Below are 26,238 nucleotides of genomic sequence, written 5' to 3'. Positions count from 1 at the left end.
TTTTATGCCTAGAAAATTAAAAAGATGGGAAGAAAATATACAAATACTTTGTAAAAAAACTACGCTTGGGTTCACTTTATTTATCCACTCGACTCGAGACTATGTAGTTCAATATTTTAATTGTAAGATTTTAATTGAAACTTCAAATTCTTACAGATGTGCCAGCAAATGCTGTATATTTTGCAACCTATGAAGCATTACAAGATTTAATCAAGCAAAAATTACCAGATTTGCACATGGAAGTGTTGACAGCCATATTTGCTGGTGGCATGGCTGGCATAACATATTGGATAGTTGGTATGCCGCCTGATGTACTCAAGAGTCGTTTGCAGACAGGTGCGAGTTTTATACACATACATACATACATATATGTGAATAAGTTTCCATGGTTGCATTGCTAAATTGAAAGCATCTGTTTTGAGGAGTTTAAAGAGGGCCTTCATCTAGATTTGTTGAATTTTTGGCTATCAAAACTTTTTCAACTAGCAAGGTGAAATTTCCTACCCTAACCATTGTACGATAATGGCGCCCAATATAGGAATTAAAGGCTTGATATACATAGCCTTTGCCGCACGAAATCAATAGTTATCCTTTTTTTTATATAAGTAGACGAAGGGGGTGAGGCTAGAATTTGTGTCGGCAGTTATTTTCCCTCTCTGCTCATAGATCACCACAGTGACAGTGTTTGGCCAGATGTACGTAAATCTGGGTCGTTACATAGAGCCGACTGTCGTGCGAAAGATTTACGGACGAGTCATTCTTGACTCATCAGAAGATCTGTACAAAAGATTTTTCGCACAAATCCGCTCTTGGCATATCCCTTCCCTGACGAAGCATGAAAAACAAGAGCCATATCAGTGTGATCTAAGGGACGATTACTTTCAACGTGTAATCGTAAGGACTATTTTAACTGTACTTTTCATTAAGACAACTAGCCAATCTGGTGTTCTTGGCTTAAGTAAATTTCTTTGCCGAAACAAAGAAGTTTCCGACTGCCAAATACCTAGAAATGGTCTTCATATCACTGAAGATCATTTGGCGGTGTATAAAATCCACATTTTCCTGGCTAACTTCTTCAGTATGTCAAAACAAAAGGAAGTGTTCCATAGCAGGCCCAGTCTAACAGCGTCAGTTTCAGGGATCAGAGTGCATATATATTTTTAATGTGTAAACATATTAGCTCTCGATGTGGCTAAAATTTGCGTTAACCCAGCAGAAAATCTGCAATTGCTTCATCTTGTGTATTTCTGGCCTAGTTCAGGGCTATTTCAAGACCATTTCGGGAGCGTTTCGGCATCATTTCGGGAACCTGCTAAGGACTATTTAGGGACCATTTCGGTGCCAGCTCACCCCTATTTAGTCCTGGATCCTTGGAGCTAGATTAGGACTACATAGTAGAGGTTGATTTTGGGACTAGTTCCGGATCATTACGGTACTGGTTCCAGATTTTTCAGGACCATTTAGCAATACATATGACTATTTCAGGAACATTTCGGGATCATTTGAGAACTAGTACACGTCTTTTTCAGAGCCTTTTCAGGACTATATGGGGACCACTTCGGGACCTGTCCAGCACTATTATAGGACCATTTCAGTGTCAGGTCTAATTCTCGTTTGAGACTAGTTTGTGACTCGTTTCGGGACTAGTTCAGGACCCTTTCGGGACTGGTTCATGGCTTTTTCAGGACCGTTTCGCGATAGTTCACGGCTATTTCAGGGCTACTACACGATATTTTTTCGGAAGCAACCGGACAGTTTAAGGCCTAGTGCGGGATCATTTCGGGGTAGTTCGAAACTAGTCAGCTATTATTTTTCTGGTGCGACCTGAGATCAAAACTTTTTCACAAGCTTCGTAAGAGTTCACAATGGCCTATTTGGTAGATAACTTTTGATTTTCGTTTTAAGAAAGTTCCTATATTACAGTCCATATTACAACCATTTATTTTGTTTTCGAATATCTGAATCATCACCGCTCTCGACAGAGGAGGTGCGTATTATTTTCGTTATGACCCAGGTTCGCTTTCTAGTCGCTTTTTGCGGTGCCGTGGTACCCAAATCAGGGCAATGCTATGCCTTCGAGATACGATCGAGCTCTTATTGTTTCCTGACTGTACGAAGAGATGACGTTAATTTTCCTGGAATGTTCTGACCCCAAACTTTTAACAAAAATTCGCCCATTCGCTAAGTCTGATAGTAGCTCAGATTTTCTATTTGAAAATTATGCGAAAATATTTTTCATCATTTACCACAGCGCATGGGCGATATTAAATGCTGGAAACGGAACATCTTTCCGGTGGAATATACTTGTATAGTATCGAAGATTTTTCCGAAAAAAAAGATGCTTTTAGTTCCCAAGAATACTTGCATTATCGAAGAAGCGGTAATTGCACCCATGCCTTTCCAAAACCTCTTCTGTCAGACTCAGGGCACTTACGCAACATTTCCCTCGATGAAAAGATGTATCGGTACGACGTAGTAGGTGACTCCCTTATAGAACTTGGATGGCTATAAATTCGTAAAGCAACCTTTCTGTTAATTCACGGTTCCAAGGGACCATACTTCAATTTAACATTGTGAAGCGCTTTAAAATTAACTAGGGCTCAAGCAAAAGTTGCTATAAAGCTCGAGATGTCTTGAAAACCCTTTTCTACGATTTCGTACATCTCTGCATGCTTTCAATTGAGTCACAGCAATAGCTGCTATTGTAAGTTCTTTACTCATTACTCCTATACTAAGAGTTTTCTACTATATTTTTTCTCTTACTACTAGCCCCTTCCGATAAGTACAAGCATGGCGTACGTAGTGTTTTTATAGAATTAATCCGCACCGATGGTCCAATGGCGCTCTATCGCGGCGTTTCACCGGTTATGATACGCGCTTTTCCAGCAAATGCTGCTTGTTTCTTCGGCATTGAATTAGCAAATGCTTTCTTTAAATTAGTGGCGCCGGATTTTTAGGTAAGTATTTGTTGCACTTATTTTAAAGTCTTAATAACAGAAGAAAAGAAGTTAGAAAAGAAAAGGATCTGTCTATACCGGCATTTAGTATAGAAAGCTTGAAAGAGCTTTGCCCGCAGGCAACCTAATGCCCATCACCGGTCTATACCAATCTCAACCTTAAAGAAGCACCTCTCGCGGGCATGGTGCTGCCCATCACCGATCTATACCAGTAATGGGCAGAAAAAGCTTTTATCCATACAAAATCCGGAGAAAGCTTAAACAAGCTCGGCACTCGGGCAATGCGCTGTCTAAACCAGAAACGACCAGATAGAGCCTTTTCTCTATGAGTGCTCATATACGTAACAGCTTCTTGCATGGGTTGTGTTTTGGTCACGACTGGCGCCGTACCTGCGACGACCAGAGGAAGCTTTTAATAATAATAATAATAATAGATTGGCGCTTACACATATGTTAGTGTTTGGCCGAGCTTCTCCTCCGATTTGTGGCGTGCGCCTTGATGTTGTCACACAAAGCGGAGGGACCTACAGTTTTACGCCGACTCCGAACGGCGATTGTATTTTTATGAGAAGCTGTTTTTCATGGCAGAAATACACTCGGAGGTTTGCCATTGCCTGCCGAGGGACGACCGCTGTTAAGAAAAAACCTTTTTTCTATATTTTTGCGATGTTGCTTTGACCAGGGTTTGAACCCAGGCATTGTGGAGTGGAAGCGCGCACATACTAAAAATTTAAAGAAAGCTTTGAAAAGCCTTCCCGGTGGGATATGTTCTGATGTAACCATACTTGTAAAATCTGCAGAAAGTTTTAAAAAGCTTCGTGACGGATACTAAGCCCTCTCTTTTACAGTATTGTTGGCTCTCCCTCCCTTTCTCTCTCTCTCCTCTCTTATCTTTTTTGATGGGCACCGCCTTGCCCGCGGGCAAAGCTCTTGCAAGCTTTCTATACATTTTGTATAGGCGCGTGCAGAGCAAAAGCTCTCTCTGCCCATCGCTGCACTATGTAGATTCAGTTACGACAAAGCATACATTTTTTGCAGCGTCTTGACTGAGCGTCTTGACTGAGTGCAAAGCTTTTTCAAGCATCACACATCCTCTGATTGCTTGAATTTGACTGCACATATTTTTTTTATATTTTTTGTTTTCTAACTACAATCATTCGATTTTATTTATTTAACTTAAATGCTTATACACTAAATTTTTGGACACATTTTTCTTTTTTTTTAAGCATTACTACAAAAAAATATAATATTTAAAAATGAAATTTAAATATTTTTGCCTAATTTAAAAGCAGACATTTGTTACAATGAATTGAGCATGGTTAAAATATTTCGTTTGTTTATCTTTAGTTCCCTACCAAACATTTTCGAGGTATTTTTTTAATTTTTTTTTCTATTACAATAACAATATTAGATATTATTTTTTAATCTGATCGCTTCATTATTTGCTACACATACGAACAGTTTAATTCAATGTCGCGGTAACATTACAATTTTCTTATAAACTATTTAAAAGCGCATTAACTAAAAAGGCTTAAAGGCTACATATTCGAATTTTGGAGACACGCTTAGCGACGCACAAACCTTGAGATCACTTTTCTTCACTAAATCAAAAACAATTGAGTGAGCTTTTGCTTACAAATATTACTTAGGCTATCTTTCGATCGTGATTATCAAAATTAAATACTTTTTGCTTCATATTTTCGGCTTTAGAGAGTGTATAGGGTGACAATACCATTGGTAATACATTGAAATTTTTTAGTTCAGGTAATTTGATGTTGAGCTAAATGTAGTGAGAAAAAAGATAAAAAAGGTTGTAAAATAAGGGAAAACTTTAACTGTTAAAAATTTAAAATTTCCGGGAATTGCAGTATCTACCAACCTAATTGCAATCGATTCAAATTCAAGTGTAAGTTTATAATATTTACAAAAAATTTCGTCGATCGCAATCTGGCAAGTAATTACTAGTGTGTCAGTCAATTTTGGTTACTTACCAAGGCATTTTGTCCCGCTTCGTGGTCGGCGGTGTTATGTGACCAAATGGGATCTATCCAAAATGGCATATCCTGAAAAATACAACATCGGTTCAGAAACTGTATCGAAAGTGTTTTGGATTTTGGATTTTATTAAAAAGCTCAAGGATATAACTAAAACTAAACAGCGCTGACCAAGGCCATTTTTTGAAAGATGATATTGAAGATGGCACAATATTGAAACTATTATCACTCCATGCCAAATTATACAGAAAAGAATGAAAATTCTTTCCAAAATACATCATCTTCTAACCCAACAATGGAATGTACATATGTACTAGGACATTTGAATATAGAATGACTCAAGGGTGATGCAGATCTTTGTTGTTTTTTTTTTTTAAGACCATTGGCACTACAGGCTTTGGCAAACTTAGTCATAGAGCGATACTCAGTTGAACAATGCATAAAAGTGATCCAAACGTTTTATGAAAAGTGTATTTCGGTGCAGAAATTCAAAGAAACTGGTTCGATGCCTAACGTGACAATGAACGTGCGCTTTCGTGCAGGGCGTTCGGTCGAAAGTATTTTTGCTGTGGAACAAAGTGTGGGCCAGGCCGTGACAACCCAAATTAGTCCTCGTGCACAGCAATCGAACTCTCCTCCAGCACCGTTTAGCGGATTTTAATAAAAGACCTATGCATGTTTACACACCTACAAAATTCAATTGACACAGAAACTGAAGACAAGAGGCCATTTGCAGTTTACCAATTGGTTGCTTGAACAAAAATCAAGTGACGAAAAAAAAATCATTCGACAAATTTTGTTGTGTTTATTTATAAAAGAAAATTTGCGGTCTTATTAAATCACCCTTTATTCCTACACTTGCTATCCCAAATGAAATTGAGAGATCCGGAAGGTCAACTTTTGGTCTTTGCCAGGCTAGCTGAAAAGTCTCATTTAACATAGTTTTAGTCGCTTTCACTGCAGACTTGAGCATCGCTAAATAAAGTGACTATTCAATCCTCCTTCTTCGTAGTCATCCTGGCAAGTTCTGCTGCGATAGCTAATTGATTTACACCATTCACGCATCATAAGTCTTATAGAACGCAGGGATCGAGTGAGAACCATTACTGTAAATTTTTTTGTATCCCGGAATGGTGGTATGTGTTTTTTTTTATTTTGAAACGTGGTTCGAAGAACTGCAAGGCCTCAAGATTCCTTAGGCTTCCTTTCGCTTGGTAAATATACTCGTTTTATTCTAAATGCGGCGTATACATACGTATATTTTTTCAAAGGCGCCTGCTTTTCTGATTTGCATTTTAGTTCCAGATAAAAAGAGGGAATAGTTTGACTCCACTGGTTGTATAAAAAAAAAAAATAAAGCGAATAATTTTCCACAATTTGGTTTTTGCTTTTTTCTAGTGGTTAGGAGCGACTTATAATCGAAGGCATGTTTACGCTTGCCCTTTTTATCACGGAAAAGTGCCTCCCTCCCTTTCAAGCAAGCCAATCTACTCTTATAAGGTTACCAGAATCTCTGAAGCTCAATCAGAGGGAGTCTTGTGGACTATTCCGAAACAAACATGACTATGAATATGTATTGGAATTCATTAATATGAGCCTTCTAAGTACCTCTCACTAGTTTAAGGAAATTAATCCGGTGATTGCACCATAGTTCTCAATCACGTTCATACAACGTTAGCAGAAGCATAGTCCTACCGCTATGCAGGGCATCAAGAAACATTTTGGAATATGCTACTAGTCAAAGTGCTTCCGCGATTAACTTAAGCCTGCTGCGCGTCTGAGCAGCACCTCACAGCCAATTGTGGGCCAATGAATTTCTCCATACAAATAGCTCTAGCCAGTTTACCAACTTTTTTATTGTCTAGAGCCAGAGTCCATTAGCGACCCGTCAGCATACATAATGACAGCAACGGATGGAAGCCCGCGCCAAACTTCAGAGTAGTACTCTGTGCGGTGAGGGATGGCTTACTGGAATTGGAACATTAGTTCTGAAGATTGGATATCATTGTCTTCTACCATCCTCATCGCTCCAGCATTGAGAGTGAGGTGCCTCCCACGCGCCACATCGATCCGATAGGTTGTATTAAGGGTTACATTCGCAGATTATTTATGTAGATTTAAAACAGCTTAGAAAGAAGTGTAATGGACAGTATGGAGTCTTGAGTGATGTTTTCTGCAAAGCTTTGTATTAGTTTCAAGAAAAAAGGATCCCATTCTTCATAGTCAGTTAGAATGGCGCGGGAAAAGGTTTTTTGGTTGCTTGGTTGTAGTGCTTCCTGAGTTGCCTAGAAACTATCCTGCGGAGGGGCTGAATCCGGATGAGCTGACGCCATAATGGACGAGGTGTTTAAAGGACGCAACCGGTTGATTTCTGCGGAGTGTATTTCAGTCCAGTGATGCTCCTTGTATATTGCAAAGTTGAGGGCATGGCTAAATAGCAACAAAACTGGGGAGCTGAAATGTAGATGGATGAAAATATCCCTGCTCCAGCAGATACAGCAGCCACCTTCAAACCCATGAGTCCCATTGAGCAAGATTTAGCGGCTCTTACACAGGGGCAGGTTCCCTTGTCGCATGAGCTGCTTGATGGTGTAGACCTGAAAAGGCTCGAGCTGGACCGGAGAAGTGAGAGCGACCTAAGGTTGACGGTATCCTAAGGCTCTCGGACCTAGACGAGCAGAAATGAGGTGGGCCCTTGAGAGTAGCCCAAGTCAACCTGAACCACGCGATTGCAACCTCGGCTGTAATTGCGAGCAGGTTTACTATGCAACACCTGGGATTGGTACGGATTCAAGAGCCGTGGATCTATAGAGGCCAGGTAAAGAGCCTCAAGGGAGCACACAAAAGGATTTTATAAGTCAAGATTTAGTGGTAGTGCAAGCAACGCTTTGGGTGGATAGAAAGCCCATGGACATCGCCGTTGCTGCTACATATTTGCTGGGGAATCAAAAGAACATTCCCCCAGTAGAGGTACAAGATCTGGTTGCGCACTGCAGGAGAGCTCGACTTCCCTTGATCCTCGGCTCCGCTACGAATGCGCACCACGTCGGGTGAGGAAGCATCGACACCAAAAACAGGTGACACTGCCGACTAAGACGACATCTACATACGCTGGAGTTATGGTGAAATGATCTTTGATGACTAGCGAGACACCACTACACGTTCTCACCGAGGGTAAGGCAGTCTAGGCTCGAAGTGGCCACAGCTTAAGCACTTTTAGAGAAGACTAAAGGGCACAATATATCTATATATACTAAATTAAATATTTTACAGATGAGGTTAACCTCAGTCTAGACAACAAAATCATGCTAAAGTTTAGGCAGATTAAGACATGAAAACCTAAGCAAAAAAAAATCCAATGATACCAGCAAGATGTCCAATCGGTTTTTGTGAAAAGGGATGAGTCTGCCATTGTGAAGTTTTAAAGAGAGCTATCACTTTAAAAATACGCTAGGATAATAGCACCTCGATTCATTGGGAATAAAATGAATTGAGCACGAAAGAGGGATATATTATATAATAGTTGCGTTTACAGGTCTAAGACGATTAAAGATTCGGTCAATTACTGGTCGATTAGCTCAACATTTTCTAAACTACATGCACTATCTTTATTTATTTTTTACTTTTCAATTTATACTCACATTCGACGGCGGTGTATCCGGCTTTGGTGGTTCAAACATCGGGTACATGTGCATATTGGTCATGGGCTCGGCGACATAAGAAGTAGGCTCTTGTTTAATTTTGGCCTGCGCAAGCGCCATCGATTCTTCCATTGCCGACTGGAATACTTGATGCTGATGATGAAGCTGTTGCTGTTGCTGCAAATGCTGCCGTTGTTGTTGTTGTTGCAGCTGATGTTGTTGTACTTGATGCTGCCGGTGTGCATCCATGGCGAAACTTTCCGACGTCGACATAATTAACGATGGCAATCCTGCAACATTCTCAGCCAACATTGCCTGGTGTTGCTGGTAAGCCATGGAAGCGTTTGCCGCGGCAGCAGCCATAGCAGCTGTATGACGACGATCCCATAGCTTCGTTCTGTTGCTCATATGGATATTGGCTGCTGTAGCCATGCTCATGTTGGGGGGCATAGTTGAAGCTGGCGCCTGTGACAGCTCTACGTGCTGTTGCAATTGTGATAGATTTGAGTTCAACTCCGACAAAGACAAATTCGATGAAGTATTCAGCGAATTGTTAAGGGCACCAAAGGAAGAGTTGAAAGAATTATCATGATTTTGGGTGGAGCTTGAGGCAGATATATTTAGGCTGGAGTTATGTGAGGCGACCGAATAGATTGAGTTATTACCGTTAAAGCTCATGTGGACGGTTAATGGTACAAAGTGGTTAGAGTCATAGGTGAGTTTTTGCATTTGTTGTTGGTGAGCTTGCATAACTTGCTGCTGTTGTTGTTGTTGTGACAGCTGTTGCGGTTGCGGCGGCTGTGGTTGTACCACCTGTGCTGCTGGTTGTGGTTTCTGCTTTGGTACGGCGACGCGTTGCGTTTTCGTCGGTAGTTGTAATGTAGCGACAGGAATCTTACTTTTATAAGTTTGTACCGGCTGATAGCCACTGTTCTCGTTGGGCTTTGAAAGTGCTCGCGTTTTTGCCGGTGGACCCTGCTGACTGTAGCTGCGACTATGATTGTTCTCGCTAAGCGGCTGTCGAAGTGGACGTGATGCTTTTTGTTTGCCTGCCGGTAGCTTTGCTGAGTTGAGCAGACCAGAGCGATTTATGAGTGAGCTCATGTGGACTTGGAGGTAAACAAAAAAAATAAATAAAAATTAGTGGTTATATTCATCATTTAAGTAAATTTACACCGTTACTCACGTTCGCAATTAGGCTGCAAAGAAATTTCACTGCGTTCTTGGGTAAGACCCGCGTTCACCACAAAGATATCGGTGTAGGCAGATACAACAGAGAAAAGATTTGGGAAACCTGTAAGAACATTGAAGTTTTTAACTGTAAAGCTAAGATCTTTATAAAATTTTAAAATATTTAGATATTTTTTGTGGGTTTAAAAACTGGTTTTAGGTTCCGCGGATGTCCTAAAAATAAATTTGAGGAAAATGATCAAAGCTATAAATCTTGACGGATGCTTCGAAATGTTTCTCTAAATCCATGACTTGTGAAGTAGTTTTCATAAAGAAGAATTATATTCAAAGCAAAAGGCTGGGATGCGGAAAGTGGCATTTCTTTGTCTCTGATGGTTTATGTTCAACAAATTATAGCCCCAAGAGCTGGACTCGAACAAAATAGTAGTTGTGGTGTACGGGCTATGATTCAATTAGACCAGTGAAATCCTACAAAGATCTCGGATGGATACCTGAAGATTGGAACTTAGGAAATTCTACTCGCCTCAACGACTGCACAGTGATGGCGAAAGTCTGTTTGGGAGAGAAAGGAGTTGGAAACAGGCGGCGAAACTCAGACAGGAGAAATCCTACACGTAAACAGTTATTGATGAAAACTCTCATGGAAAAATTCACCATGAAGGAAATGTTCTACAACTAAGTGATACATACTAATCGATTTCTTTTTTTCACCGAGACTCAAATTTGAAAAAAAAAAAATTATTTGCAATTTTTATGCAAAATTAAAAATATAACAATTATTTTTGATTTTTATATTATATGTCTTAGAAAACAGTTACTGAAGACTTTTATTTATAAAAGTCATCAATAAAAATCAGTCAGTGAATTTTACTTTTAAAAGTTATCAATATAAATCAGTAACCGACTTTTATTTTTTAAATCATTCGTACAAAAGTCATTAACATTTTTCGCAGTTTAGAAGGTGTTGGGAAATAAAAGATTACTACGACTTATACAAATGATTTTTATAAGTAGATTGAATTCCCTGTATGCAGCTGTCAAGAAAACGGTCAAGAAAAATTTGCCATTATTTCGTGTGAGTGTGTGTGTCCAAGGAATTTTGACATTTTTGATACTTCACAGCCTGTTGCCTCACTCTTTCCTCAAGAAATAATGAAATGGGCATATATTCCTGTTGCAAGCCTGGGTTTCCTTGTGCTCTTTTTTCACAAAAAAACTTTAGAAAACCGTAGTAGAAAGTGTAGCAAATTCCTTAAGAACTGCGTACTGCCTTAAGGAAATTTGACTCAAGAAGATTTCTTAGCCATTTCCTGTACGTCATTTTATATGGAGTTTTTGCTTTTCTTGAGAGCTACATACAGGCCTTAAAAAATAAAGGCCAGTGACTGATTTACAAAGCCGTTTGTATTGTGGCACGAGAAGCAATTCATTTGTGACATCGAGGACCATCAACCGTGATTTATTCGTGAAGGATCGCTTACAGAAGATATTACTTCAATTCCTACGCTTACATCAAGTATCCACATTTTTGTGGACTTTTAATTAAAAAATTATAAATGGAAGTTCTGCAATTCACTTCTGAGTGAATTTCGAGCAATGTCGATTTGAATTCAAATTGAATTTAGTTGAAATTCACTCGGAAGTCAATCGTAGAACCTGTCTCATAATTCTTGTTTCTTTCTCATCTTATATGAATGCGTAGCTAGGTCTAAAAATAAAATGCTTTTATTAACCTGTTTCTTCTGACACCCATATTGTAATGCATCATTTAGGTAACTGATTAAATTTAATCAGACATTTAAATAGGTGCCTACGACTTTCAAAATTATCGGAATAAAGCCTTCTTATGCATCTTTTGTTTTACTTGCCATCATTGTTTTTTTTTTTGTTTAACTTTACTTGCGGACTTTTACGTAATTTGACTTTTTACCAGGTGGCAACCCTATTTAACATTTTTTTGGAAACAAAGCTTTCTTATACCTCTATCGATTGATACTCATATATATTATACTTTATTTAATATATGAAAAAATGGGATTGAGCTTTTAAACAGTTGGCAACCCTATTCAAAACATTTTCAAAATAAAGCTTTCTTTAACCTCATTCGTTTGCACCCTTGTTGTTATACTTCATTCAACTTAATAAAAAAAATTAAATTTGACTTTTTAAATAGGTGGCAACCATTTAAAAATGTTTTCGTAATATATTTTTTTTAATATCGCTCATTTATCATCCGCATTGTAAAATTTCGATAAACTCAAAATTTAAAGTAGAACTTAACTTTTTAAACAAGTCAAATTTCAAAAAATTTTCAATATATTTAAAATGATGTCCTTTTCAAAGAATGTTCAATATTTTAATCCAGATCACAATCTATCTATATGTCAGAATTTACAAGCCCTGGATAGCCTGTTGTATAAAATAGGGAAATCGGTCTGGGAGTTTCTAAAGCTAAGCAACAACATCTCAAGCCGCTTTTGCGGCCAAAACTGATCCTCATCAGACATGCTTTCGTATTTTCTTGGGCTTAATTTGCTGAGTAATCCAACAGGGTTGGAAAATAATCACCAGTAGGGCTTTTTTGCAAGCCATATCGAGTCTAAATTTTTGAGTACTCTTCGTCATGTTGCAATTAGTTTTTTCAAGGAAGACATTTTTTTCACCCACACGCCGTTGTAAATTTCCACCTACCGAATTCGAAGGTAGTTGTAATGCCACATTCTAAAGCGTTCTTGATTTCAGTCAACAAAACTGTAGTTCTCTTCTCCAGTAAACGAATAATGCTCAGTAAAAACTTCAGAAATGATGTGCTACGCACATAAGACACTTCCTGCTCTTTGAAGATCTACAAGAAAAATACTAGGTAAATTCTTTCTAAATCGCACTAAAGAAAGCCAACTGGCAGTTGCCACTTACCTCAATTTTCTGTTTCATGGCCTTAACCTCACTCTCATTGATGTGTTCCTCATATTTTTTATTGAAGTCTTCAATCAAAGCGCTCAAAGTGTAGCTTTTGCAATTATTTTCCTTTGCCTCGCCGTCGTTGGAATCATTGCCGTTACTCGTATTGAGTAAATTAACTTCGTGCGCCAAGACAAGCTTGCAGGCGCGGTAGCATTGATTACGGAATTTATTATCATCACGATGGCAAATAATCCATAGCACTTTCTCTTTTTCAATTAACTGTAAATAAACAAAAAGTTTAACAAATATTCTCACTCACCTGGGTTGTTGTGTGTGCTTCGCTCACCTCAATGTGGGGCATCAGTTCGATGCCTTCGGAGATGCTGCGCACGCCCAACGTTTGCGGTAGTATTTGATAGCCAAATTTCTTTTTATGCAACTTCAGCATCTCATCCAACTTCATGCAAGTTTGCGCCGAACCAGTCACATCGTGCACCAGCTCCTCACATTGTTCGGCGAAGACGCGACGTGCGACTTTCGGTGATAAATAGATCTTCTTATCCTCATCGCTGGTATGTTCCATTTCCACCACGCCCTGTATGGCCTCCATCAGGTCGGCTAACTTCAGAAAACCATAATCGCTCAACCGGCACTGATAGGCGAAGTGATAGTGATATGAGCGTACGAATTTCTGAAATAGTATGGTATATTGTGGCGCATTACGGAATAGCTCCACCATTTCGCCAGCAAAGAGGATGGTCTTCTCCAGCTCAGCGCTGGTTTGCTTGCGCTTCGGCATCGAAATGAGCATATCATCGCCGTTTTGTACACGCGACATTACGACAACATTCGAATTAGCCAAACCGTCCAAGATGTCGCGAATGTCGCATACGCCATAGTCGGTCACATCGAAGCTGCGATTCTGCGTGAGTGCGAAGATTGTTGGCAATTGCGACAATAGCACCGATTTGTTGCCGTTAGCGCGTAGTATGCGTAGCAAGTCGGAGGTGAAGCGTCGCAGTTGAGTGCGATGTGTTAAGGTGATTAGCCGATTCTCGCCATCGCCGATGATCTGCACGACGGTGGCGAGCGCTTCGAATAGTTCAATTAACTTGGTGTACCCATAATCGGCTACGCGGCATTGCTTGCCGAAATGATTGTGATAGGCTGGTATGAAGCGATTGAACTTCATGGTAGACTTTGGTGACATCTTCACCAGCTCTATGACCTCACGCGAAATCTGATACAGTGGATCGCTAATGGAGCACGCAGACTTGGCATACAAACTACGCTCCAGTGTTGCTGAACTAGCGCTGCTGGCGCCAACACCAGCGTTAAGCGAACCATTATAATTCGCGTAATTTTCCTTATCCAACTTCAACCAGCCTAAAATTTTAATGCCAAAATTGTTGACCTGTATCTGTATGCCCTGCACACAGCATACCAAGTGCTCTAAGTTGACACCATTTTCATTTGCTGTTATTTCGGTATTCATTTGAGCGGAAATGCAGTGCACCAACGTGGCGACCGGTACATCGCCAGGGTGATTCTTCAACAGTGGATAGATAATCTTTTGTATTTCCGTTATGGTCATCCAAACGTTCGGTAACGGTTCAATGTCCTGCTCAGCCCAGCCCTTATGTTGCTCACGCTTGAAATGCGCAGTACAATAGGGTACACTATGCTGCAGGCCCTCCATCAACGGTGAGTTCTCCAACGAACTTATAACGCCCGATTGTAGGCTGATGAATTTCTCTTCGCTCTCATCGACGCTTATCGTACAAATATCGGGCATTTTGTAGAGATCTAATACGCTTATTGAAGTCTTAAAACGCGCCTGGAAGAGCTCGCGGAACTTATACATTGGCAATGTGTAATATGGTACATCCTATGGGCATGAAATGACGAATGAGAGTAAGAAAGATTTAAAAATTATTGAGGAAGACGGCCTGAGTACTTGCACATACATATCTCTCGGGAGATAGCAATGGGTAAGGTTTTCAAAGCCGTTGGTCTTTGGGATGGCTAGAAGCTTTTTTTAGTCTGAAGGGGAGTAGGCCTTGGTACCAGGTCTTTAATATATTGAACCTACATAAGTACTCGTCGATTTTTCAACAGTCTGGCACAAGAGCTTCGTAATTTTGTATACCTTCTCGGTAAAGCCGGCGTTAAGATTACCAGGTGGGACAATCTATGTCAAATCGACCAATAGTTGGAAACGACCATTCTTGAATTGGTCAGCAGTTTTCTTTTAAATATCAGTAACGAAGTTCTGCCAAAGGAAAAAATAACCTTTTTTTTTTGGAAAGTTTAAAATTTCATAATTTCCCGGTTATTTTTAGTTTATTTTTTGAATGTCTTAAAAACTATTAGTATCGTCTCGTTTTTAAAGTGGTATTTAGGATTAAAAAGAAAGAGTTGCAGAATTTCGATATTAAAAAATCGGATAAAAGTCTTTGGCTCAATTTTTTCCATACCTCTTACTGATCTTAAAAGGTCCTGAATTTTTGAAGGTAATATTTGGAACGATATAAAAAACAATCTAAAAAAAAATTTTGAAATTTTTCAAAAGTCGTAAAGGAAAAAACTTTTATGTATAAATTTTTGGCTCACTTTTTTTTATACAATAGCTCTCACTGGTCTTAGAAGATCCTGCAATTTTCAAGATTTTTATTTAAAAAAACTAAATTAAAAATAAATGTTAATCAAATAAAAATTTGTGATTTTAACTTTATTTAAAGTTTGGCACAAAATATATATTTTTTTGAAAGTTCAAAAATTCATATCTTAAAAAATAGATCTTGAAAATTTCAGGATATTTTAAAATCAGTTAGAGGCAGATATTATATAAAAAAAATTTAGCAAAATTTTTTTGCTTGATTTTGCTTTTACGATTTTTTAAAGTTCGACGTTTTTTTTTATATATTTTTAAATATTCAAGGTGTTTTTTAAACATACAACGCTTTGAACCTTGGAAAAAATAATTATTTTGAATCAAATAAAAATTATTTGACATAACTTTATTTAGAGTTTTATAAATTTCGGCTTTTATGAAATTTTAAAATTTTTTCCCCGTATTTTTATATATATTCTTCTTTATGGCCAGAGTAAAAGAGGTATTGTATAAAAATTGTGTAAATTTTTTTTTATGCTTTTGCAATTTCCTAAAACTCAAAAATTTTTAAATTTTTTTGATCTTTTTAGTATATATTTTATATACTTTCAAATATCATCTTTAAAAACACCTTTCGATCTGACATCGAAATTTGAAACTTGGAAATTGTGAAACTTAGAATATTGCCTAACTTTCGAAAAAAATTTCAAATTTTTCCCTTTGGCATAACTTTGTTATAAGATAAATATAAGTTCTGACCAAAATTCATCCAAATGAAAAAGGTGGATTCCAACCATTGGGTACATGGATCGACCCTGGAATGGAAATAATTAAACTCACCTTAAGCAGTCCAGCTACTTGACAACGCAACGTATTGATTTCCGTGAGTGAAGAGTCGCGCGTATACGAGACCAACATGCGTTTGTGACCGATTTTCTTGCGATGCAAATTCGAGACCACCTGCTTTGCGAACTGAAAGTAGATCCGATTTAGTATTTTTTCCTATCCGATTATGGCAGCGTAAGTACTCACAAACATATCGGGTACTGTGACTTTGGCATAAGAATTCCCTTCGAAGGTCAAGGAAAGCACCGGAGTTATTGGTTTCAACTGTCCCATTAGGAAGTTACGCAAACTCGCTTCCTCCATAGTATAATCCAGATTGGTAATTTGTAGTGTCACCGACTGATTGCTGCTGCTACTGCACACCTGACAGCCGTTTTCGCCATTTACCACAGCAACTACACCATTATTATTAGCATCCGTAATCGCAGTGGTATTGGCATCTGCAGCAACAGCGATCGCCGCGGCACCGCTGACAACACGACGCGTGCCCGCGCTACATGCCACCGTCTCACCATTGACAATCGACACTGCTGCGCGCCTATTCATCTCTGTCATTGTATTAGCATTCTTGATGCTGCCGCTGTCAGTTGAAGCAATAGCTGCCGCTGCCGCTGCCGCTGCCGCTGAACTACCACCCATAAGCGGTGGGCCACCAAATAAATTCGGATAGTTCTGATAAATATTCGCAAATTGCTGGTATGTAGAGTAATTCTGTTGTGCGTTGGCATTCATAGCGGTGGTGACTGGTAGGCTGCTGCTGCCACCTCTCGGCATAGCTGTTTGCAATGCAAGCGTGCTACTAAGTGGATATGTTGCAGTTGCCGTAGCGTTGGTGGTGCGGCTATACGGCATATAGCGATTGCGATTATAAGTGTATGATATCGTGGCTGCGGCCCCGCTACAGCTTGGACCAGCGGCTATTAGAGCGCTAGGCGGAATAGTGTATGCAGCATTATCAGCTAGAGCAGTATGTTGGGACATAAGTCCGCCGCTGTAGATCAACTGTTGCTGCTGCTGCTGCTGCCCGTTACACGCTTGATTACCCCCACTGCCGTAGTAGCGCAATGCTGGTCCAATCAGACGACTGTGCGTGGCGGCAACGGAAGCATTGAAACCATTTGTGCTACCAGCAGCTGTGGCGGCGGCAACGTTGCTATTAGTATTGGCAGGCGTCGAGTTGTAATAATTGCATACTTCGGCAGTGCATGAGTTTAGATCAGGCTGTTGGGGTTGCGTTGGCTGTTGCTGTTGATGAAGTACAGCAGCGTAGTTGGAGTAAGCCGCATCGTCGGTTGGGAAGATACTAAAGTGAAGAGAAGGGCACTTGTAAATTTTACAATCTGTTGTAATCTAATCATTCTTCTCGATTTATTTGTTGGAGAGACGCATAAAACACGTGGGAAGACTTATGGACCTCTCTCTGAACGAACCAATACAGTAGTAAATGCCCTTTCAACCAGGATTGATCTAAATGTATGATCTAAACTAAATGTAGTTTTGTTCCCAAGATCGCTTCAAACCAAAATCGAAATCAAAACAAAAATCTCAATGGGAATTATATAAGAACAAAACCCTGCGAAACGTTCCCAAAAAGAACAAAATGGGAACAATAACTTTGGGAACATTTCTAAGAGTACGAAATGGGAACAAAAATCTCCGGAACTTTTTGGCACAGAACTAAATCGGAAAAGGGTCTAAGGAACTTTGTCTCGAAGAAGAATTTTGGAACTAAAGTCTAAGGAACTTTGTGTACAAATCTTTTCTGAACTACTCGCGAAAAATGGAAGCGAGAACAAAATTTTTCACATAGCGTACATTGGTTGAATAATTAAAAAAGAAGTGAAAGGTAAATATGCAAATTAAGTCAACAATGGACTTAAGACACGAACTTTTCTTGCACTGAAAATTAAAAAATTGTTCCATAAATGAACATTTCATTGTAATGATAAATGATCTGGATGTTCAAATGGTTCAGCCTTCCTCTGGCTTGGAATCAACACTCACTGAAACGTTTTTTCATCCTAACACGAATTCGCCCCTCTCATTTTTAACTTTAAGTTCTCAAAACTTTTGTTCTCTAGCAGTACGTTCTTGTTTAATCTTCTTTGAAAACGTTCTCGATATTTTCTTTCTCATTTTTTCTAATTGGAAACGTCCCGAAAGTTTATTTCTCATTCTGTTCTTCTTGAAAACGTTCCTTAGAGTTTTATTCGCATTTTGTTCTTTGCGGAAACGTTACCGAACCTTTTGTTCTAATTTTGTTTCCGTTCAAACTGCTGTTAATACTTTTGTTCCCGTTTGGTGCTTTTGTGGGAACATTCTTGACTCTTCTCTGTAAGAGGAATTTGGATGCCGAAAGATTCTTCCGGACCAAGCATCAGAACACACCCGTCCATTGCTTCAGGTCTGGTGTCGAATTTTTTAATTATTATCAAATAACTTTAGGCAAAATCCAGTGCCCGTTAAACTAATCATAGAACAAGTTGTAAACGATTAAAATGTAAATTAGTTTCCAAGGGAATATAGGCCTGGCGGTCTGAAGTCGATTCTGATAGATGTCAGAAACATGTGCCTGAAGGAGGTTAAATTTGTGAGTACGTATCATACTAGACCAGAAATGACTCTGAAAAACACACGTGGAGCAAACTGCAAAGAAATATTGGCAAACAAAAAAAATGGGGCTGCTCCCCAAAAATATTAAGGTGCATCTATACGCAGCCATCTTTTAGGTTGATAGGACTACACAGCTTAGAGCGATCAAGTAAAACAGCATCCTTGGAAGTTTTTCGATGCCTTACACCTCTGAAAATTCATATCTAGTCTCAAGCGAAGAGGGCTCTCCTAAGGATGACTGGTACCAGGGAAGAAGGATTTCAGAATCGTGGTAAGAACGATATTCTAACGAAGCGAGAGATACCATGCATCCGTAGTTAAATTTTACAATAAGGTATGATGGCTGAAGAAGGTACTGGAATAGGTAGAAATGTATATTTGGACCGAAGTTGAGATACTCGGAACCTAAGTGAAAACATATTTCCATTTTGCAGGCGAAAAAATTCGCTATAGAAAGATGCGCGAACTTCAATCTCAAGCGAAACTACCAGAATGAGAATATTGAGATATTGACTGATAGCCAAGTAGCTATCTTCAGATCTTATTGGGTGCCTTCATACGCTGTCCACTGTTGGTCTGACCAATCAAGTTTGGACCCTCTGGGTTCCGAATGCCATTTGTATTGAAGGAAATGAGATTGTCGATAAACTTCCACGGAAAGTAGCATCCAACTCCCTTTATCGCCCTGGAGCCCTTATGTGGCTTATAAAAAGAGGCACTCGAGAGAAAGAAGCTCTCAGAAATCGCTATGGACTATCTACCAGGTGTGGGACTTTCCAAAGCGCTTATAGAAAGATATATGTATGTAACTTAAAACGCTTTAAAAAATGCATGAGCTTATTCAAGAATAAATGACGTAGTATTACGAGGATTCTTACAGAACATTAGAGGCTGAACTTACACCTGACGACGCAGGGAATTAACTCGCAGTAGCGATGCACTCTTTTTTTTTAATCTAAACATCAAAAATAATCAATGACATAAAATATTTTAATACGAATTTAATTGTATAGGGGCTTGAAAAATATTTGATCCTGTAAAAGTTGGTAATCTTTTTTTGAATTTTGTGTAAGTGAAAAACAAAGCTAAGGTCTAAGCTCAAATTGAGGTTAGATTAGGAAATGAGTTAAGCTTCCAATATCAGACAAACACCGCTGTTTAGCCAGGAAAAAGAATAAAATTAAATTTTCCAAAAATGTTATTTCTGTTTTTTCACCAACTTACCCATAAAATTTGTCACTCATTTTGTAAATCTCTTATTTCTGAAAATAAAAAGAAAACTTTATTAACGATTTATATAAATGATACACCGTTGCAAAGGCACTAAGAAAACCTAAAGTTGTATACAGATGTACATAGAAAGAAAAATTATCAGATCTCATGCGTTTTTAAAGTGCATTTTTCATCAAAATTTTAACTTTTTAATCTCAATCTTTAGAAAATCCGTCACCAAAAAAAAAAAAAACTCAAAAATCACTCTAAAGATTCACATTAAAAAGTTGATATTTAGATGAAAATTTGTTGAATTTTCTTAAATTTTTTATAAGGTTTAAAACTGTAATTTATATGGTTTTGATTAAACCATGAACAATAGTTTTATAGAAAAATACCCAAAAAAATTTTACTTGAAAAACCTTACGAATATTTAAAAAACATCAACACATTAGGGTGCATAATTCTCCATACGAAAAAAGTATCGGTACTGTTTTTCCATCGGAATTATAAAATTTATTATATTTTAAGACTTCCACCAAAATATTTTGGAAAAATTTTGAAAATATCTCAAAAAATCGAAATTTTTCTAAATAAAATAAGTTTTAAAAAATATTTAAAAACACTCTTCTATTACGAGTTTCAACTAAAAAGGTATGTCTAAAATGTTTAATCATTTTATCAGTGGAATAAAAATAATTAGATTTTTGGGGATATTCTCAAATTGGTGTAGCTCTCGTAAATCTTAATATTTTTCCGGATATTTTGGCGGAAGTCTTAAAATATAATAAATTTTATAATTCCGGTTGAAAAACTGACACTTTTTTGGGTGAGGCATTCTAATGTACATAGATATGTATACTGTAGTACATAAAAGCTCGATGTTCCAATTATATTTAATCGCAAGTGGCTTATTTCGACTGCTAATTGAGGATGCGATTAGATCAGCAACAAAATTTTGCATTAAAAAAATTTCTAAATCTTATGCCAAGCAAAAATCTTATGGCAAAAAAAGTAAATATAGAAATCATGCAAAACATTTAAAATACGTTTACATACATACATTTGTATACATACTTATAGACACATACGAAGTTATTTGCAGTTTGAAGCAATTCTCGAAAATATATTAATTTTTTTTTAATAGCGCTAATGCCGCCTTAATTGTCACAGACATCACTACTTTCCCAAAAAAAAAAAAAATAAAATGGAATAAAACAATAACAGCAACATCCACAATAAATTCCCGCCAAAATGTGACTATCAATAATCTGTCTACATTTCACAGGTTCAATTCCGTTAGCGAAAAAGCTTAACAAACGAAACAGATTCAAAAAGAGCAAGCAAATGGCGAGTATGATTTTCTCTTTGCGCGGCAGCATTAATTCGCTACATGTAACTGTTAACATAAATGTACATAAGCGGCAATTAATTTATTGTAAAAACAAAGCACTACAATAAAAAAGTAAAACTCACCTTAAATGCTTCTTTTTATCAAAGTTTTTTATTTGATTTTTAATATTTGTAAAACGTAGTCCCTCTTCTGGCCTTGAGCGCAGTTTTTTAGCTTATAAACTGCAGTTTAGTTCTAAAGCGTTTGGTCGATTTTAAAATATTTTTATTATTTTTAGGTTAATTTTTGTAGTTATTAGATAATTTTATCACTGTTACTTTTCGCAATAAAAATTTTTATTTTTATTAAGTAGACAACTTTGTTATAAATTAATTTTACTTAATTTAATTAGTAGGTACGATTTTTTTAATTTTTTAATTTAAGTTTTTTTTATTTTCTTTTTATATTTAAAACACACATATACTAGTAAGCGTCTTTGCTTGCAAAGACTTAACTAAAATTTGTAAGTTACAGATTTTATTTTATTTTTGATACAACTAGTTTTTTTTTTAATATATTTTTTCTTATTTTCTACATTTAAAACGCTGAGAACTTATCGTTCAACCGGCCCGCTGAGCTGAAACGAACTAACACAGAACAGTTGCACAGGAATATGAGCCTTGTTGGCGCCATAAGCAGGGTTATATGTAAGTATGTGGAGTGGATAAGAAGGAAATTTGAAAGCGAATGGTGTAAAGCGACCAATAAAGGTGAGTGCAATGAGTTCCATATTAATGGCCCAATGTATATTTGTTATGCGAATTTCATTAAGTCGTGTTTACACTACAGTCTAGTTATTGAATTGGTTTTACACTCTACTTCATAAAATTGTTTCACAAAGTATCTAATAAGAATGCATTTGAAACTATGTACGTTTCAACTAAATACTTGCATATGTATATGTATGTATGTATGAATATGGGTCATTCTATGTCAAATCGTCTAACGGTTCCAATCCACCGTCTTTAGTTTGATTGAATTTTGGTCAGTACTTTTCTTTAACATATAACAAAGTTCGGCCAAAGAGAATAAAAACAAGTAAGAAAGTCTAAGTTCGGGCGGAGCCGAACATTAAATACCCGGCGCAAGTATTAAATAGATGTTTTTTCACCTTTCCGAAAGCTACCGCTAGTTGGTAAGCCGGGGTGTATCAATTTTGAGTAAATTAGCGTCCTTAAATTTCGAATTATTGAAGTTTCAAGCATTTCTGAAATTTACCGTTACCGCTTTTTATAAGCGGCCGTAATTTTAGTCCGATTTCAATAATTTTCAACGTTTTGCTTTTATGTAGCAAGCACAATAAAAATACCGAGTTTGGTACAAATTGGTAGAACGGTTACCGATATAATTATATGTGATCATAAGTGGGCGGTGCCACGCCCATTTTCCAAAATTTTACCATAAACGTATTTCTTGGTAAAGAATTGTTGCAAGCATCAATTTTGAATAAATTAGCTTCAATATTTACTGATTTATCGAAGATTATGTATTTCTCTAAATTACCGTTATATGGGATGTGGGCGTTGTTATTGAGCGATTTTAAAAATTTTCGGCCATTTGGTATGTTGTGCGAAGGCCAACAACTGTGCCAAGTTTGGAAGAAATTGGTGCAGCGGTTACCAAGATATACACATGTAACCATAAGTGGGCGTGGCTACGCCCATATTCCAAAAATTTATAATATTCTTATTTTTCGTCTAAAAATTATTGTAAATATCAATTTTGAGTGAATTATCTTCAGTAGTAACTAAAATATCGCAGTTTTCGTATTTCTGGAAATTACCGTTATATGGGAAGTGGGCGTGGTTAAAGTCCGATTTCGCCCATTTTCAATACCAACCTACCTTGGATTAAGGGAAACCTACATACCAAATTTCGTTGAGATATCTCAATTTTTGCTCGAGTTATCGTGTACACGGACAGACGGACAGACGGACGGACAGACAGACATGGCTTAATCGATTTCTTTTTTCATCCGGATCATTTATGTATACATTTGTCTATATCTATCTCGATCCGTTTTGGCTGTTACAAACAACCGTTATGTGAACAAAATTAATATACCCTTGTGCACAAGTGCGCTCGGGTATAAAAAAAAAAATCCTGAGTTTGAAATTTCACAATTTCCCCGGACCCATATTTTTTTGAATATGAATGTTTGATGCTTGGGGCTATATACAAAAAAAAACATATATAAAACAATTGGAAAAATAAAAAACAAATACAGATTTTTATAATTAAAAAATCATACCAAGAACTTTTATAAATTTTATGCAACATTTTTTTTCAATATCTCTTACATATCCTATAAGATCATAAAACTTTTAAGAAGTGTTTTTTTTTAAATATGCATTTTTGAACTTTGAAAAAAAATTATTGCAAACTTCTAAATGAAAACCTAAATTTAAATTTAATAACAAATTTTCACATAACTTTATTTAGAGTTTGCTAAAAATGGGTTTTCAAAGTTTTAAAACTAATATCGTAAAAAAAAACACCTTTAAAATTTCAATATCTGCAGGAATTGCATAACTTTCGAAATAAAATTAATTTTTCTCCTTGGCAAAACTTCATTAAAGAAAAATTCTGACCAAATCAAGAATGGTCGATTTCAAGCATTGGTCGATTTGTCATGGATTGAGCCATATGTGTATGTACATAACTATATATACTGAGGGAAATAATGCATAGTAAGAATGAATACTTTATATTTAATTATCGTTTAAAAATGTTCGTATCTAAAAATAATATTTTCATACAACAATTTATCACGCACGTATTTGACTGTTCAAATCAGCCCAGCCAGCAAAAAAACGTATATTTTGCCGACAGTGCAGTTTAGTTCAATTTTCCGTATCCGAAAACGCACAGAAAAAACTCCGACAGTTATCATCAATTTTCGTATCCGGAAAACGTTCGAAACGTTCGTAAAAGATGATGTCATTTGAAAGCAATAATTTTATTTTATTTGCTCAAGCTAAACATTTGAAAGTATGCATGCGTAGTCGGTAGTGGCTGACCGTGCTGAGGAGTGTGCCGCTTCCAAATTTTTTTTTATTGCGTTTGAACCTTGAAAAAGTATCTGTGAAGTGCAGAAGGAAAGCTTATTGAACGAAAAATTCATTCAGACAAATTTCAGCCGGAAACGTATCCGCTTCACAAACAATTTTCGGTAGTTGTCTGTACATACGTTTTTGCCGCACACTTTAGTGGGAAAACAGATCGTCAAAGTATCCGCAAATGGAATCAGTAAACGGACAAAAATCCGCACTTCATCCACCTTATAAAAAAATCCATGCCTATCTTTTCAAAATGGTTAAAATATTTCTCAGTCTATAATATGATAAGCCATCATATCGATGGCTGAGTGGAAGATCGACCTATCTCGGCAGCCAGTTCGAAAACGCCCTATCTCAAAAAATTTTTCAACAACGCTCTATCTAGAGATTGAGATAGGGCGTTTTTGAACCGAATTCTGAGATAGGGTATTTTTTAATAAAATTCTGAAGTAGGGCGTTCTTGAAAAGTTTTCTGCCATCGATATAATAACACCGTGCGACGTTAAATTTTAGACAACAAAAAGTGAATACACTTGCGAAAATTGCCAAATCAATTATATAAATAGGCAATCATGTTTCCTTTACACCCCTTTTACGGCTAAACTGTACTTCTAAGGTATAAACAATTATATATCATTAGAAAGGTATTTTGATTCTGATGTGCAGGCAATTTTTAAAATTTCAAATTAGTTTAAAATAGAGCGAAAAAATCAATTCAAATGTCACACCAATGCCAATGCCATACATGTACATGGTTGGGGCGGAAATGCCTCCTAAATGTATGCTTTAATATTGATAGTGAATTAAAGAAACGTGCTAAGCAGCAGTTTAGGAATAAGATGTATGTATGTATGTACATGAATAGATTAGCCTCAAACAAGGATGAGATAATTTTGAGTATGGAGAAGAAGAAAGGGATAAATACAGAAATTAAAATAAAAGAAAAGAAACCTAAATATAAAGATAAAGAGGAGGGAAAATTTAAATACCTAACCTAATAACAATGGTGGGGGTGAATATGTAAATGAAGAAAAGAACGGACATATTTAGATCAGGATAAAAGAAAAGATAAAGATGAAGAAGAAGATGAAGACCAAGACGAGGAAGAAGATGAAGATGAATATGAAGATAAGGATAAATATAACTTATCTTCACTTAACCCCTTAACTTAACTTAACTCACCTCAACTCATCTCACCTCCGCTTAAAAACTTACTCCACCTGAGTTCGCTACACATTAATTCACCACACCTTAACTCCCCACACCTAAATCCACCACTACTTCACTCCCCACACGTAAATTCACCACACCTTAATTCACCACACCTAAATCCACCACACTTAAATCCACCACACCTTAACTCACCACACCCCAACTTTCCCACCAGATCTTAACTCACCACACCTTAATTCACCACACCTCAACTTTCTCACCACACTTTAACTCACCACACCTTAATTCACCACACCTCAACTCACCACAACTAAATTCACCACACCTCTTAAGACCACCACACCTGAATTCATAACACCGTAACTCCCACACCCAATTCCACCACACTGCAACTCATCACACCCAATTTCAAGACATGACATGATATCACTAAAGAAACAATGTAACAATGTAAAGAAAAAGAGGAAGGAAAATTTAACTACCTAACTAATTAACAATGGTGGGGGTAAATACGTAAATGGAGAAAAGAATGAAGATATAGATCAGGATAAAGGAAAAGATAAATATGAAGACGAAGGTGAATATGAAGATGAGGATGAAGATGAAGATGAAGATGAAGATGAAGATGAAGATGAAGATGA

General features: G+C 37.2%; 3 protein-coding genes across 3 annotated transcripts in view; 2 read left to right on the top strand and 1 right to left on the bottom strand.

Moving 5' to 3' along the window:
* The window catches only part of LOC118735671 (congested-like trachea protein), a gene marked incomplete at its 5' end in the record, with an annotated part of 25,535 nt that extends 3,837 nt beyond the window's left edge, over positions 1-21,698 (top strand). The window contains 3 exon segments of the mRNA XM_036465578.1: positions 157-336; positions 2,770-2,957; positions 21,261-21,698. Of these exon segments, the coding sequence (XP_036321471.1) occupies positions 157-336; positions 2,770-2,957 (368 nt within the window). The 3' untranslated portion in view covers positions 21,261-21,698.
* Positions 3,980-20,300, bottom strand: LOC118735669. Its single transcript, XM_036465573.1, has 10 exons — positions 19,985-20,300; positions 16,334-17,450; positions 16,142-16,273; positions 13,034-14,575; positions 12,700-12,966; positions 12,475-12,628; positions 9,779-9,886; positions 8,593-9,701; positions 4,949-5,020; positions 3,980-4,737 (listed from the first exon to the last, which is right to left on the bottom strand). Exons 1-10 carry the CDS (start codon positions 20,002-20,004, stop codon positions 4,603-4,605), a joined length of 4,656 nt encoding a protein of 1,551 aa, XP_036321466.1. The 5' UTR covers positions 20,005-20,300; the 3' UTR covers positions 3,980-4,602.
* A 75-nt stretch (positions 21,699-21,773) lies between the features above and the next one.
* LOC118735670 (scavenger receptor class B member 1) overlaps positions 21,774-26,238 on the top strand; it is a 102,181-nt gene continuing 97,716 nt past the window's right edge. Inside the window, exon 1 of the mRNA XM_036465575.1 lies at positions 21,774-22,075. Within this exon, the coding sequence (XP_036321468.1) occupies positions 21,979-22,075 (97 nt within the window). The 5' untranslated portion in view covers positions 21,774-21,978. The remainder of the gene's footprint in view (positions 22,076-26,238) is intronic.

This window comes from Rhagoletis pomonella, unplaced genomic scaffold (genome assembly GCF_013731165.1).
Source record: "Rhagoletis pomonella isolate Grant_MI unplaced genomic scaffold, Rhpom_1.0 Rhpom_scaffold_00003, whole genome shotgun sequence".
NCBI classification, from domain to species: domain Eukaryota; kingdom Metazoa; phylum Arthropoda; class Insecta; order Diptera; family Tephritidae; genus Rhagoletis; species Rhagoletis pomonella.
This window is presented reverse-complemented; position numbering and strand designations above follow the sequence as displayed.

What these genes read in the sequence shown, in the direction of transcription:
- LOC118735669 (XM_036465573.1), bottom strand. Translation starts at nt 20,004, where the DNA reads ATGAGTGACAAATTTTATGG. An exon ending in AAGTAGCTGGACTGCTTAAG is followed by an intron (nt 14,576 to 16,141) that starts GTGAGTTTAATT and finishes TCATGCCCATAG; the next exon opens with GATGTACCATATTACACATT. An exon ending in TTTGCAGCCTAATTGCGAAC is followed by an intron (nt 9,702 to 9,778) that starts GTGAGTAACGGT and finishes TTTACCTCCAAG; the next exon opens with TCCACATGAGCTCACTCATA.